Genomic DNA, 13457 nt, shown 5'->3' on the forward strand with positions numbered 1-13457 from the left:
TGTATAATTGTACAAATGAACGAGGCACCTTCAGGTACATTGAAATTGTACCCAAGGATGAGACAGACTTGTGCAAGTCCACAGTTCTCTTCCTGATATCTTGGCTGATTTCTTTAAACTTTCCTATGATGCTACACAAAGAAGCAGTGTGTTTCAGGTGAGCATTAAAATACATCCACAGGTGTGTCTCTAATTAACTCAGATGGTGCCAAAAGCTTCCAAATACATGACATCATCATATGGGCAGTCCAGAATTGTTTAAAGGCATAGTAATCTTAGTGTATGTGAACTTTTAACTTTGCAGTAAGTAATAAAAATGCCTTAAAGCATTTTTTCTCTCTCATTCTGGCATTTGGCAAAAATTAAAAAATATGTTAATCCTAATTGATCTAAAACGGGAAAGGTTTATTCTGGATTTCATGTGACATATTGAGAAAAACATGCATGTGTGTCTTTTTATATAGTGTATGTAAACTTCTGGTTTCAACTGTATGTGTTACCCTGTAATATTTGATATCGTTGGTACATGTAACCTCTGAATTGTAAAGTGCTATGGAATATGTTCGTGCTAAACACAAAAAAAATATTATTATGAATAATGTTTCTTTATGGAGGCTGCAGAAGTGAAATAAAATGAATTTTAAAACCTTGAATTCTGTTCATTAATAAGCTACTATAGTTCATACGTACAGTGGCATGTAAAAGTTTGGGCACCCCTAGTCAAAATCACTGTTATTGTGAACAGTTAAGCAAGTTGAAGATGAAATGATCTCTAAAAGGCATATTGTTAAAGATGACATATTTCAGTAGTATTTTAGGGAAATAAATATATATATTGTCCTTTTTTTTCATTTTAAAAAATTACAAAAAGGGAAATGGGCCTATGCAAAAGTTTGGGCACCTTTGGAGATTTGTGTGCTTTGATAATTTTGACCAAGGTTTCAGACCTTAATTAGCCTGTTAGGGTTATGGCTTGTTCACTACCATCATTAGGAAATGCCAGGTGATGAAAATTTCCCAGCTTTGTAAAAACCAAGCCTCCTCTAACTTTATGCCAAAAAAACAGCAGCCATGGTTCTTCTAAGCAGCTGCCTAGCACTCTGAAAATGAAAATGGTGGAGGCCCATAAAGCAGGAGAAGGCTATAAGAAGATAGCAAAGTGTTTTCAAGTTGCCCTTTCCTCAGTTTGAAATGTAATTAAGAAATGTCAGTTAACAGGAACAGTGAAGGTCAAGATAAGGTCCGAAAGACCAAGCAAAATTTCAGTGAAAGCTGTTCGTACGATTGCTAGAGAGGCAAATCAGAACCCCAGCTTGACCTCAAAGGCCTACAGAAACATTTAGCAGACTCTAGCTTTGTGGTTCATTGTTCTACTGTTCAGAGACACCTGCACAAATATGACCTTCATGGAAGAGTCATCAGAAAAAAACCTCTCCTGCAGCCTCACCATAAAATTCAGCAGCAGAAGTATGCAAAAGAACATCTAAACAAGCTTGATACATTTTGGAAACAAGTTCTGTCGACCGAAAAGGTTAAAATAGAAGTCTTTGGCCACAATGATTAAAGGTATGTGTGGAGAAAAACGGCCACCAAATTTCAGGAAAATAACATCTCGCCATCTATTAAGCATGGGGGTAGATCAGTCAAGCTTTGGGGTTGTGTTGCAGCCGATGGTACAGGGGACATTTCACGGGTAGAGGGAACAATGGATTCAATGAAATTTCAGCAAATTCTTGATGCAAACATAACACCATCTGTAAAAAAGCTGAAGTTGAAAAGAGGATGGCTTCTACAAATGGTTAATGATCCTTAACAAACATCAAAATCCACAATAGGCTACCTCAAAAGGTGCAATCTGAAGATTTTACAATGGCCCTCACAGTCCCCTCTTCTGAACATCAATGAAAATCTGTGGCTAGACCTCAAAATAGCAGTGCATGCAAGATGACCAAGGAATCTCACAGAACTGGAAGGATTTTCCAAGGAAGAATGGATGAAAATCCCTCAAACAAGAATTGAAAGACTCTTGTCTGGCTACAAAATGCTTTTACAAGCTGTGATACTTTCAAAAGGGGGTGCTACTAGGTACTAACCATGCAGGATGCCCAAACTTTTACATTGGTCCATTTTCCTTTTTCGCCATTTTTAAAATGTAAAAGATTAAAAAATATATATTTTTTGCCTAAAATACAAAGGAAATCTGTTATCTTTAACTTCAGGCCTTTTAGAGATCATTTCATCTTCAACTTGCTTAACTGTTTACAATAACACTAACTTTGACCAGGGGTGCCCAAACTTTTACATGCCACTGTATAATGTACACAAATACTGTATTTACAAGCTACTTTTCTGAGGTTTGAATGTGAGATACAAATGACATATGACTGATTATACAAACTCTTCATCCATTACAATAATTGTAATAAAGAATCCCTATTATTTGATACAAAATATACTGTTATGCTTTTAAAATGTCATTGTTGAGCATTGTTCAAAATCACACCTTTAGACGCTTCCATTGCCTACTACTATAGGAATCAATCAGGACATTTACCATTACAAAACCAATGACAGTGCAGGTTTCCTTTGAAAGAAAAAAAAGCATGTAAGATCCAAAATGTATGTATATCTTTTAGCACAGAACCCGCACCCCCATCCTAACATATAGAAAGCAGATATTCCATTGAGGAAAATATGTAAAACACAATGACTAATTGCAAATTGAATGCAGAATAATTAGAAGTGAAATCTTACCAATTCTCTCACGCCATATTGCTTTTCAACCTTCATTTTTAAATTCCTAAAACATTCCTCCATTCGATCATGGAAAGGGCGAAGGTCTTCAGTGACTCTTTTTTCATGAATTTGTATTCCAGCACAAAGAAGAGGAGTCTATCATAATAGCAAATATGTTATATGCAGCAATATCCAAAATATTCACATTAAAAATAAGGTACAAATCCACAACCAACCTATAGAATTATGTAGAATACGTCTTTTTTTGCAAACTGCTCATTACAAAAATAATTTGTCTAGTTCTAACATGACATATTTACATACACACTTTTATTATATATCACCACAACAATGAAATTCATCTTCTATCTGAGTCAGTGAACAGAAACATGCAAACTGTTCTCTACTACAATATAACATTATAATAAGCATGTTTCATTTATAGGTTAGGACAAAATGACTACAAATCAATAAGATAATAAAACAGTTTCAAATATTTTTCTGGAGGCTTGTGTGCTAGACTAGACTGGTCCATAAGGGAAAAGATGAGTCCTTTAGCGGACCCCTGTGAAAACGTGTGTATCCCAACTCCTTGCATGAGATATGCTTGGCACAGTACACTTGGTGGACTCTACAGAAGCTTCTCAGAATATTTTTAACAAACTACTCAATTTATTCTTATATAGAAGCAAAGGCTGAGATGACATACCGTAAAAGAGCAGTAATAAATCACATAGCATTCTCCATTAGTGTTGAGCGAGTACTAAAATGCTCGGGTGCTCGAAACTCGGGCCAAGCTCACCGTGATACTCGGGTGCTCTACCCAAGCAACGAACCCAATGTTAGTCTATGGGAGACTGGAGCATTTTTGCGGCGGCACCCCTGGCAGTCTGTAGAAAGCCTAAAAAGTGCCCAAAACGATAGTGACAGTGCTCAAAGGACATGGGGACAGCATGGGCAATGCCCCAGGAAGCATTTCTGACCCCCAGGTCACTGCTGTCAACGACATGGTCAGAGGTATTAAGCCATTTTTAAGGGCTCACAATAAAACGTTCAAAAACGAAAGTAGCATTTTTTATGCGTTTTTGCACTTTTGTATTGCTTTCAACCGTGACAAATGCATTTTAACATTTTACAATCTTATCTGGCCATGTGCTGTGTGACACATGCATACAGTGCTGAAAAGTCATGGGAACAGCATGGGGAAGACCCCTGGAAGCATCTCTGACTCCCAGGTCACTGCCTAAAAGTGTGCCCATCAGAAGTGATCCTTGCCGCATCAGAAGATGCAGACTTGCAACTATCCCCATTCAAGTTCTTGTCCCAGGGCAGTGTTCAATTGTACCTCCCCCATTCCCCCATTTCTTGCAATGCAAGCGCAAGTATGCAGCCTGCCACCCACCCACCCCCAGGCTGAAATACCATACTGCTAGCTTGCTTGCACTTGAAATTGGGTCTTTTAGGCATGTGGAGGCAGACGCCGGCCACCGTGTCATGGCTGCATCGGCGGCCAGGTATCCATACTCAGTCCCCAGCCGCCCGGCGGCCGGGTGTCCGTGCTCGGTCCCCAGCCGCCAGGGGGCGGCCGGGTGTCCATACTCGGTCCCCAGCCGCCCTGTGGCCAGGTGTCCACACACGGTCCCCAGCCGCCTGGGGGCAGCCGGGTGTCCATAAATGGTCCCCAGCCATCCCTATTTCTCCTTGGAAGTTCCCCCCACACTTTTCTTAGCCCGGCCTGCTTTAGGGCAGCATTGGACGAGCCCACCAGAGAACCAGACTCCTCCGGTGGGTCCTGGCTTCTCCATCAGGGGAGTTGAGAGTGCCAGGGTGAGGAGCATGATGATGATGATAGAAGTTAGCATCTGCTTTGTTTTCTTGGAATGCAAGCGCATGTATGTAGTAGCGGCTAGGCCTGAGGTGGTCAGCATTTTGGCGCATATCCTACCTCGTCCGAGGATTGCTGGATGCTTTCCTGCTACTATCCCAGTTCTAAGACTCCCGTTACAACAAAGCTTCAGGTGATGAATGATGGATGAGGTGGTGGCAAAGGAGAAAGAGCAGGAGGAACAGGGACCATTCACATCAATATCAGACCAGTCAACCACACATGTCTTGTAGGATATGTTTCTGTACCAAAAGGAGCGGTTCGGCTACACAGTTATAGGGCATGCAGTGAGTGCAATGCCTACCAAAAATTTCGAGGCACTCTAATGCCCCTTGGAAGTGACATGGAGGTCAGAGGGCCTTAACTAAACCGTTTTTTCCATTTATAGCAACTGGGTCACCTGTGCACTGTTGGCCTAAGCAGTGAATGGAAGGCTTTCCAAAAATTATGAGGAACTGCATTGCCCCTTGAAACAGACGTGGATTACAGCATACTAAAAACCTTCTACTCATTATTGGGGAGTGGGTCTCCCTTAGTGTTCGCCTATGCATTGAAAAGCAAAAGCTGGCTAAAATTAGGAGGAAATGCAATGCCCGTTGGAAGAATGGTGGAGTTCGCAGTGGAATAAAAAGACAATATCAATGCCCCTTGAAAAAGTGGTGGAGGTCGAAGTAGCTGAACAAGACGGTTTTAATGCCCCTTGGAAGAGACATGGAGGTTGCAGTGGAATAAAAAGACAATATCAATGCCCCTGGGAAAAGTGGTGGAGGTCGCAGTAGCTTAACAAGACGGTTTTAATGCCCCTGGGAAAAGTGGTAGAGGTCGCAGTCGCTTAACAAGACGGTTTTAATGCCCCTTGGAAGAGACGTGGAGGTCGCAGTGGAATAAAAAGACAATATCAATGCCCTTGGGAAAAGTGGTGGAGGTCGCAGTAGCTTAACAAGACGGTTTTAATGCCCCTTGGAAGAGACGTGGAGGTCCCAGAAGCTTAACAAGACAGTTTTAATGCCCCTTGGAAGAGACGTGGAGGTCACAGTGGAATAAAAAGACAATATCAATGCCCCTGGGAAAAGTGGTGGAAGTCGCAGTAGCTTAACAAGACGGTTTTAATGCCCCTTGGAAGAGACGTGGAGGTCGCAATAGCTTAACAAGACGGTTTTAATGCCCCTTGGAAGAGACGTGGAGGTCGCAGTGGAATAAAAAGACAATATCAATGCCCCTGGGAAAAGTGGTGGAGGTCGCAGTAGCTTAACAAGACTGTTTTAATGCCCCTGGGAAAAGTGGTGGAGGTCACAGCAGCTTAACAAGATGGTTTTAATGCCCCTTGGAAGAATGGTGGAGGTCACAGTGGAATGAAAAGACAATATGAATGCCCCTTGAAAAAGTGGTGGAGGTCACAGTAGCTTAACAAGACGGTTTTAATGCCCCTGGGAAAAGTGGTGGAGGTCTCAGTAGCATAACAAGACAGTTTTAATGCCCCTTGGAAGAATGGTGGAGGTCGCAGTGGAATGAAAAGACAATATCAATGCCCCTTGAAAAAGTGGTGGAGGTCACAGTAGCTTAACAAGACGGTTTTAATGCCCCTTGGAAGAATGTTGGAGGTCGCAGTGGAATAAAAGGACAATATCAATGCCCCTTGAAAAAGTGGTGGAGGTCGCAGTAGCTTAAGAAGACGGTTTTATTGCCCCTGGGAAGAGACGTGGAGGTCGCAGTTGCTTAACAAGATGGTTTTAATGCCCCTTGGAAGAGACGTGGAGGTCGCAGTGGAATAAAATGACAATATCAATGACACTGGGAGAAGTGGTGGAGGTCGCAGTAGCTTAACAAGACGGTTTTAATGCCCCTGGGAAAAGTGGTGGAGGTCGCAGTAGCTTAACAAGACAGTTTTAATGCCCCTTGGAAGAATGGTGGAGGTCGCAGTGGAATGAAAAGACAATATCAATGCCCCTTGAAAAAGTGGTGAAGGTCGCAGTAGCTTAACAAGATGGTTTTAATGCCCCTTGGAAGAATGGTGGAGGTCGCAGTGGAATAAAAAGACAAAATCAATGCCCCTTGAAAAAGTGGTGGAGGTCGGAGTAGCTTAACAAGCTGGTTTTAATACCCCTTGGAAGAATGGTGGAGGTCGCAGTGCAATAAAAAGACAAAATCAATGCCCCTTGAAAAAGTGGTGGAGGTCGCAGTAGCTTAACAAGCTGGTTTTAATACCCCTTGGAAGAATGGTGGAGGTCGCAGTGCAATAAAAAGACAATATCAATAACCCTTGAAAAAGTGGTGGAGGTCACAGTAGCTTAACAAGACGGTTTTAATGCCCCTTGGAAGAATGGTGGAGGTCGCAGTGGAAAACAAAGACAATATCAATGTCCCTTGAAAAAGTGGTGGAGGTCGCAGTAGCTTAACAAGACGGTTTTAATTCCCCTTGGAAGAATGGTGGAGGTCGCAGTGGAATAAAAAGACAATATCAATGCCCCTTGAAAAAGAGTTGGAAGTCGCAGTAGCTTAACAAGATGGTTTTAATGCCCCTTGGAAGAATGGTGGAGGTCGCAGTGGAATAAAAAGACAATATCAATGCCCCTTGAAAAAGTGGTGGAGGTCGCAGTAGCTTAACAAGCTGGTTTTAATGCCCCTTGGAAGAATGGTGGAGGTCGCAGTGGAATAAAAAGACAATATCAATGCCCCTTGAAAAAGTGGTGGAGGTTGCCCCTTGAAAAAGTGGTGGAGGTCGCAGTAGCTTAACAAGACAGTATTAATGCCCCTTGGAAGAGACGTGGAGGTCGCAGTAGCTTAACAAGACGGTTTTAATGCCCCTTGGAAGAGACGTGGAGGTCGCAGTAGCTTAACAAGACGGTTTTAATGCCCCATGGAAGAGACGTGGAGGTCACAGTAGCTTAACAAGACAGTTTTAATGGCCCTTGGAAGGATGGTGGAGGTCGCAGTAGCTTAACAAGTTGGTTTTCATGCCCCTTACAAGAGCCATGCAGTACAGCATATTAAAAACATTATTCCCATTATTGGGGAGTGGGTCTCCAATAGTCTTTGCCTATGCCTTCCAAGGAAAAGCTGCCAAAAATTAGGACGGAGGAACTTGCAATGCTGGCAACACGGACCACGGTCACCCTGGTGGTATAGTGGTGGTGGAGGCTGAGGATAAGGAGAAGAGCAAAATACAGCCGAAATGAGGAAGCGTATACCCATGTGTGGGTGTGAAGCGGTGCATGGGAATACACCTCCCGAAATAACACAGTCGATTTGACTTTATGTTACTCTGCTGTCATTTGGTGGTGATGAGAAGTCTGGCCCATTCCAGCCCTTGATCATTTTGATAAGGGTCATCTTGTCAGCATTGTCAGTTGACAGGCGAGAGCGCATTTCAGTTATAATTCCCCCAGCGGTACTAAAAACGCTCTGATACATGCTAGCGGCAGGGCAGGCCAGGACCTCCAAGGCGTTTTGAGCGAGTTTATTCCAAGTGTCCAGCTTGGATACCCAATAATTAAAAGGCACAGAGGAATCACAGAGGACGCTGGTACAGTCGGCAAGGTACTCCCTCACCATCTTTTAAAACTTTCCACTCCTTGTGAGACTACTCCGCGCCTCAGGGCCTGTAAGCTGGGCGGGTCTCAGAAAACTGTCCCAGAAAGTTGACAGTGTTCCCCTGCCTCTGCTAAATTGGAGTTGCATCTCTCTCGCCTGTACGCCTTGGTTGGTCGACGAACTGTGACCTCTGCCGCTAGCGTGTTTAGATGGAAATTTTTTTTAACAGTTCTGCAGCAAGGGCCTTCTGGTACTGCCCCATTTTTGTAGACCTCTCCACATCAGGAATAAGAGAGTGAAAGTTCTCCTTGTAGCGGGGGTCTAAAAGTGTCACCAACCAGTAATGACTGTCACCCAACATTTTGACAACACGAGGGTTATCGTTAAGGCAGCGTAACATAAAGTCAGCCATTCGTGCCAGACTGGTAACGGGCAAGACTTCCATGTCCTCACCAAGATGACGACTGACCATGCTCTCCTCCTCATCCTCCTCCCCCCTGTCCTCAGGCCACCCAATCTGAACCGACTGTATGACAGTTGTACAGGTACTACCATCTACAGCGCATGATACCTGCTCCTGTTCTTCCTCCTTCTCCTCCTCCTCCTCTCCCTCATTGTCCCCAATGCACGTTGGGATGAGATGAGGCTGGGCTGTGTGTAATCGCCCATTATGGGTTCCTGATCCATCTTATCATACTCTGGCTGCAATGCCTCCTCTTTAGTTCTCTGCAGAGTGTTGCAAAAGACAGACAAGTGGGATGCTGACGCTAATGATGGCGTCATCGCCACTCACCATCTTGGTGGACTCCTCAAAGTTTGTCAGGATGGTACATATGTCAGACATCCAGGTCCACTCCTGAGGTCTTATGTGTGGAGTCTGACCTGAAAATCGATGGCCTTGTTGCAGCTGGTACTCCACAACTGCACTCTTCTGCTCACAAATCCTTTGCAACATGTGGAGAGTAGAGTTCCAACGTGTGGGGACATCACACACCAGTCGGTGTGCTGGAAGCTGCAAACGCTGCTGCAACACAGCAAGGGAGGCGGAAGCTGTAGCCGACTTGCGAAAATGAGCTGACAGGCGGCGTACTTTGACGAGCAGATCTGGCAACTCGGGGTACGATTTAAGAAACCGCTGAACCACGAGGTTAAGCACATGAGCCAGGCATGGTACGTGTGTGATCTCGCCTCGCCTCAGAGCCGCCACCAGGTTACGGCCATTGTCACACATGACCATGCCTGGATGTAGGTTCAGCGGTCTCAGCCACAGCTCTGCCTGCTCTTTCACAGCTGTCCACAACTCACAAGCAGTGTGAGGTTTATCACCTAAGCTTATGAGTTTCAGCACAGCCTGTTGCCGCTTGGCTGAGGCAGTACCGCAGTGCTTCCAGCTTGTAACTGATGTGGTGATATCTGAGATGGAGGCTGAACATGAGCAGGAGGAGAAGAATGATGCGCAGGAGCTGTATACTGTGGGGGCAACTCTGACTGACATAGGGCCTGCAATCCTCGGTGTGGGGAGAATGTGTTCCGTTCCAAGGTTCGACTGGGTCCCGGCCTCCACTATGTTTACCCAGTGTGCTGTCAGGGAGATGTACCGTCCCTGGCCACAAGCACTTGTCCACGTGTCCGTTGTCAGGTGTACTCTCCCAGTAACTGCGTTGTTAAGGGCACGGCAGATGTTTTGGGACACATGCTTGTGTAGTGCGGGGATGGCACACCGGGCAAAATAATGTTGGCTGGGGACCGAGTACCGAGGGACGGCCACTGCCATCAGGTTGCGGAAGGATTCCGTCTCCACCAGCCTAAAAGGCAGCATTTCCAATGCAAGCAGTCGTGAAATGTGCGAATTTAGGACTGTGGCCTGTGGAGCGTTGACTGCGAATTTGCGCTTTCATTCAAAGCTCTGGGATATGGACAATTGAACGCTGCGGTGGGACGTGGACCTTGATGCTGTTTCTTGAGAAACTGCCATAACAAGTGAAGACTGAGAAGAAGGGGCATCTTTGCATGCAGTATGGACAGGGGATTGCCTAGCACATACAACAGGGGGTTCTATTACACGCACAACAGGGGAAGAAGCAGTGGTGACACCCGCTAACACTGGTCGTGGAACCTGGGGTTCGCCCCACAAAGTCGGGTGCTTTGCTGACATGTGCCTGATCATGCTGGTGGTGGTCAGGCTAGTAGTTTTGTCACCCCTGCTGATGCTGGCATGGCGGGTGGTACTAATGGCCTTTTTGGGGTTATCAGCAGTCTTTAAAAAAATTCCAGACTCTGGAAGACCTACCAGTTGTACTGGCAACGTCCCTCATGTTGGTGTTATGGGGAACTGTTGCCCGCCTTCTGTGTGCGGTCACCACACTGCTTCTTCCTGTCTGTTGGGGTACTCTGCCTCCCTCCCCCTGTGTGCTGCTGGCCTCGCTCTGCATGTCCTCCTGCCACGTTGGGTCTGTTACTAGATCATCCACCAACTCCTCCTCTTCCACTTGCGCACCACGATCCTCCTCCTCACTTCCTGGCAATAGTGTCTCGTTATCGTCCACCTCTTGTGACAAACTGCCAGCGTCGACTTTCTGTGGCCGTGGCTGTTCAAATATTTGGGCATCGCTACATGGGATCTCCTCTTCCACCACTTCAAGCGGAGCAGGCGAGGGGCTCAAATATGGAAATGGACCAGTGAACTGCTCTTCAGAGTGTCCAAGTGTGGGATCAGTTGCTGTCTGACGACACATGTCATGGTTGGAGGAAGGAGCATCAGGGTGAGGAGGAGTATGCGGTCGAGACTCACAGCTACTAAAACTTGACCGTGTGGAAGACAGACCGGAGGTGGTGGTGTCCAGGTAACTGGAAGTATTATCTGCTATCCAATTACACTGATCAGTTCACAATACTGGTGTTGTAGTGTGCTTCCCTAGTAATTCGGTCAAGAAGTGGGAGCGAGAAGATGTGGCTGTTGGTTGTGGCACATTGTCACCTTGGCCATGGCCCCGTCCTCTATATGCACCATCACCAGAACGTCCAGTTCCACGTCCCTTGCCACGCGCCTTGCATTTGTAAATTAAGTAAAATAGCTTACACTCGCACTATCAATGGAAAAATGGTAATAAAAAGGAGGTTAGAACCGTGGAAGAGGAAAACCACAGTTCCATTTGTCTGGCCTACACCAGAATCTTTTAAATAGATATATTTGTGACTGAACAGACAGGGAGACACAATTACATATTTTTTTTTACGGCAAAAAATCCCAAAAGCAGGATAATACAGAGATTTGACCCGTGGAACTGCAAAACCACAGTTATAGTTATGTAGCGTACACTAGACTCTTTTAAACAGATATACTGGTGTCTGACCAGTCAGAGAGACACTATTACTGTTTTTTTATGGCAAAAAATGCCAAACACAGGATAATACAGAGATTTGACCCATGGAACTGCAAAACCACAGTTCTATTTCTCTGGTCTACACCAGACTCTTTTAAACAGATATATTGGTGTCTGACCAGTCAGGGAGACACTATTACAGTTTTTTTTTTCATGGCAAAAATTGCCAAAAGCATGATAATACAGAGATTTGACCCGTGGAACTGCAAAACCACAGTTCTATTTCTCTGTCCTACACCAGACACTTTTAAACAGATATATTGGTGTCTGACCAGTCAGGGAGACACTATTACATTTTTTTTTTTACGGCAAAACACTCCAAAAGCAGGATAATACAGAGATTTGACCCATGGAACTCCAAAACCACAGTTCTATCTCTCGCCTACACCAGACTCTTTTAAACAGATATATTGGTGTCTGACCAGTCAGGGAGACAATATTACAGTTTTTTTTTACGGCAAAAAATTCCAAAAGCATGATAATACAGAGATTTGACCCGTGGAACTGAAAAACTACAGTTCTATCTCTCTGGCCTACACCAGACTCTTTTAAACAGATATATTGGTGTCTGACCAGTCAGAGAGACACTATTACAGTTTTTTTTTTACGGCAAAAAATGCCAAAAGCAGGATAATACAGAAATTTGACCCGTGGAACTGCAAAACCACAGTTATAGTTATGTGGCATACACCAGAATCTTTTAAACAGATATATTGGTGTCTGACCAGTCAGGGAGACACTTTTACTGCTTTTTTTTACGGCAAAAAATGCCAAAAGCAGGATAATACAGAGATTTGACCCGTGGAACTGCAAAACCACAATTATAGTTATGTGGCGTACACCAGAATCTTTTAAACAGATATATTGGTGTCTGACCAGTCAGGGAGACACTATTACAGTTTTTTTTTTATGGCAAAAATTGCCAAAAGCAGGATAATACAGAAATTTGACCCGTGGAACTGCAAAACCACAGTTCTATTTCTCTGGCCTACACCAGACTCTTTTAAACAGATATATTGGTGTCTGACCAGTCAGGGAGACACTATTACATTTTTTTTTTACGGCAAAACACGCCAAAAGCAGGATAATACAGAGATTTGACCCGTGGAACTCCAAAACCACAGTTCTATCTCTCGCCTACACCAGACTCTTTTAAACAGATATATTGGTGTCTGACCAGTCAGGGAGACACTATTACAGTTTTTTTTTACGGAACAAAAATGCCAAAAGCAGGATAATACAGAGATTTGACCCGTGGAACTGAAAAACCACAGTTCTATCTCTCTGGCCTACACCAGACTCTTTTAAACAGATATATTGGTGTCTGACCAGTCAGAGAGACACTATTACAGTTTTTTTTTATGGCAAAAAATGCCAAAAGCAGGATAATACAGAAATTTGACCCGTGGAACTGCAAAACCACAGTTATAGTTATGTGGCGTACACCAGAATCTTTTAAACAGATATATTGGTGTCTGACCAGTCAGGGAGACACTTTTACTGCTTTTTTTTACGGCAAAAAATGCCAAAAGCAGGATAATACAGAGATTTGACCCGTGGAACTGCAAAACCACAATTATAGTTATGTGGCGTACACCAGAATCTTTTAAACAGATATATTGGTGTCTGACCAGTCAGGGAGACACTATTACAGTTTTTCTTTATGGCAAAAATGCCAAAAGCAGGATAATACAGAGATTTGACCCGTGGAACTGCAAAAGCACAGTTATAGTTATGTGGCATACACCAGAATCTTTTATACTGATATATTGGTGTCTGACAAGTCAGGGAGACACTATTACTGTTTTTTTTACAGCAAAAAATGCCAAAAGCATTATAATACAGTGATTTGACCCGTTGAACTGCAAAACCACAGTTATAGTTATGTGGTGTACACCAGAATCTTTTAAACAGATATATTG

General features: G+C 44.0%; 1 protein-coding gene across 5 annotated transcripts in view; it reads right to left on the reverse strand.

The window, feature by feature from the left end:
• The window catches only part of DOCK2 (dedicator of cytokinesis 2), a 1661574-nt gene that overhangs the window by 219937 nt on the left and 1428180 nt on the right, over positions 1–13457 (reverse strand). For all 5 annotated transcript variants that reach the window (XM_073649510.1, XM_073649507.1, XM_073649509.1 and 2 more), the window contains one exon: positions 2755–2892. In XM_073649510.1, the coding sequence (XP_073505611.1) occupies positions 2755–2892 (138 nt within the window). The remainder of the gene's footprint in view (positions 1–2754; positions 2893–13457) is intronic.

The sequence above is a fragment of the Phyllobates terribilis genome, unplaced genomic scaffold (genome assembly GCF_046119375.1).
Source record: "Phyllobates terribilis strain yellow unplaced genomic scaffold, ASM4611937v1 Scaffold_10__3_contigs__length_209671492, whole genome shotgun sequence".
Classification (NCBI taxonomy): Eukaryota; Metazoa; Chordata; class Amphibia; order Anura; family Dendrobatidae; genus Phyllobates; species Phyllobates terribilis.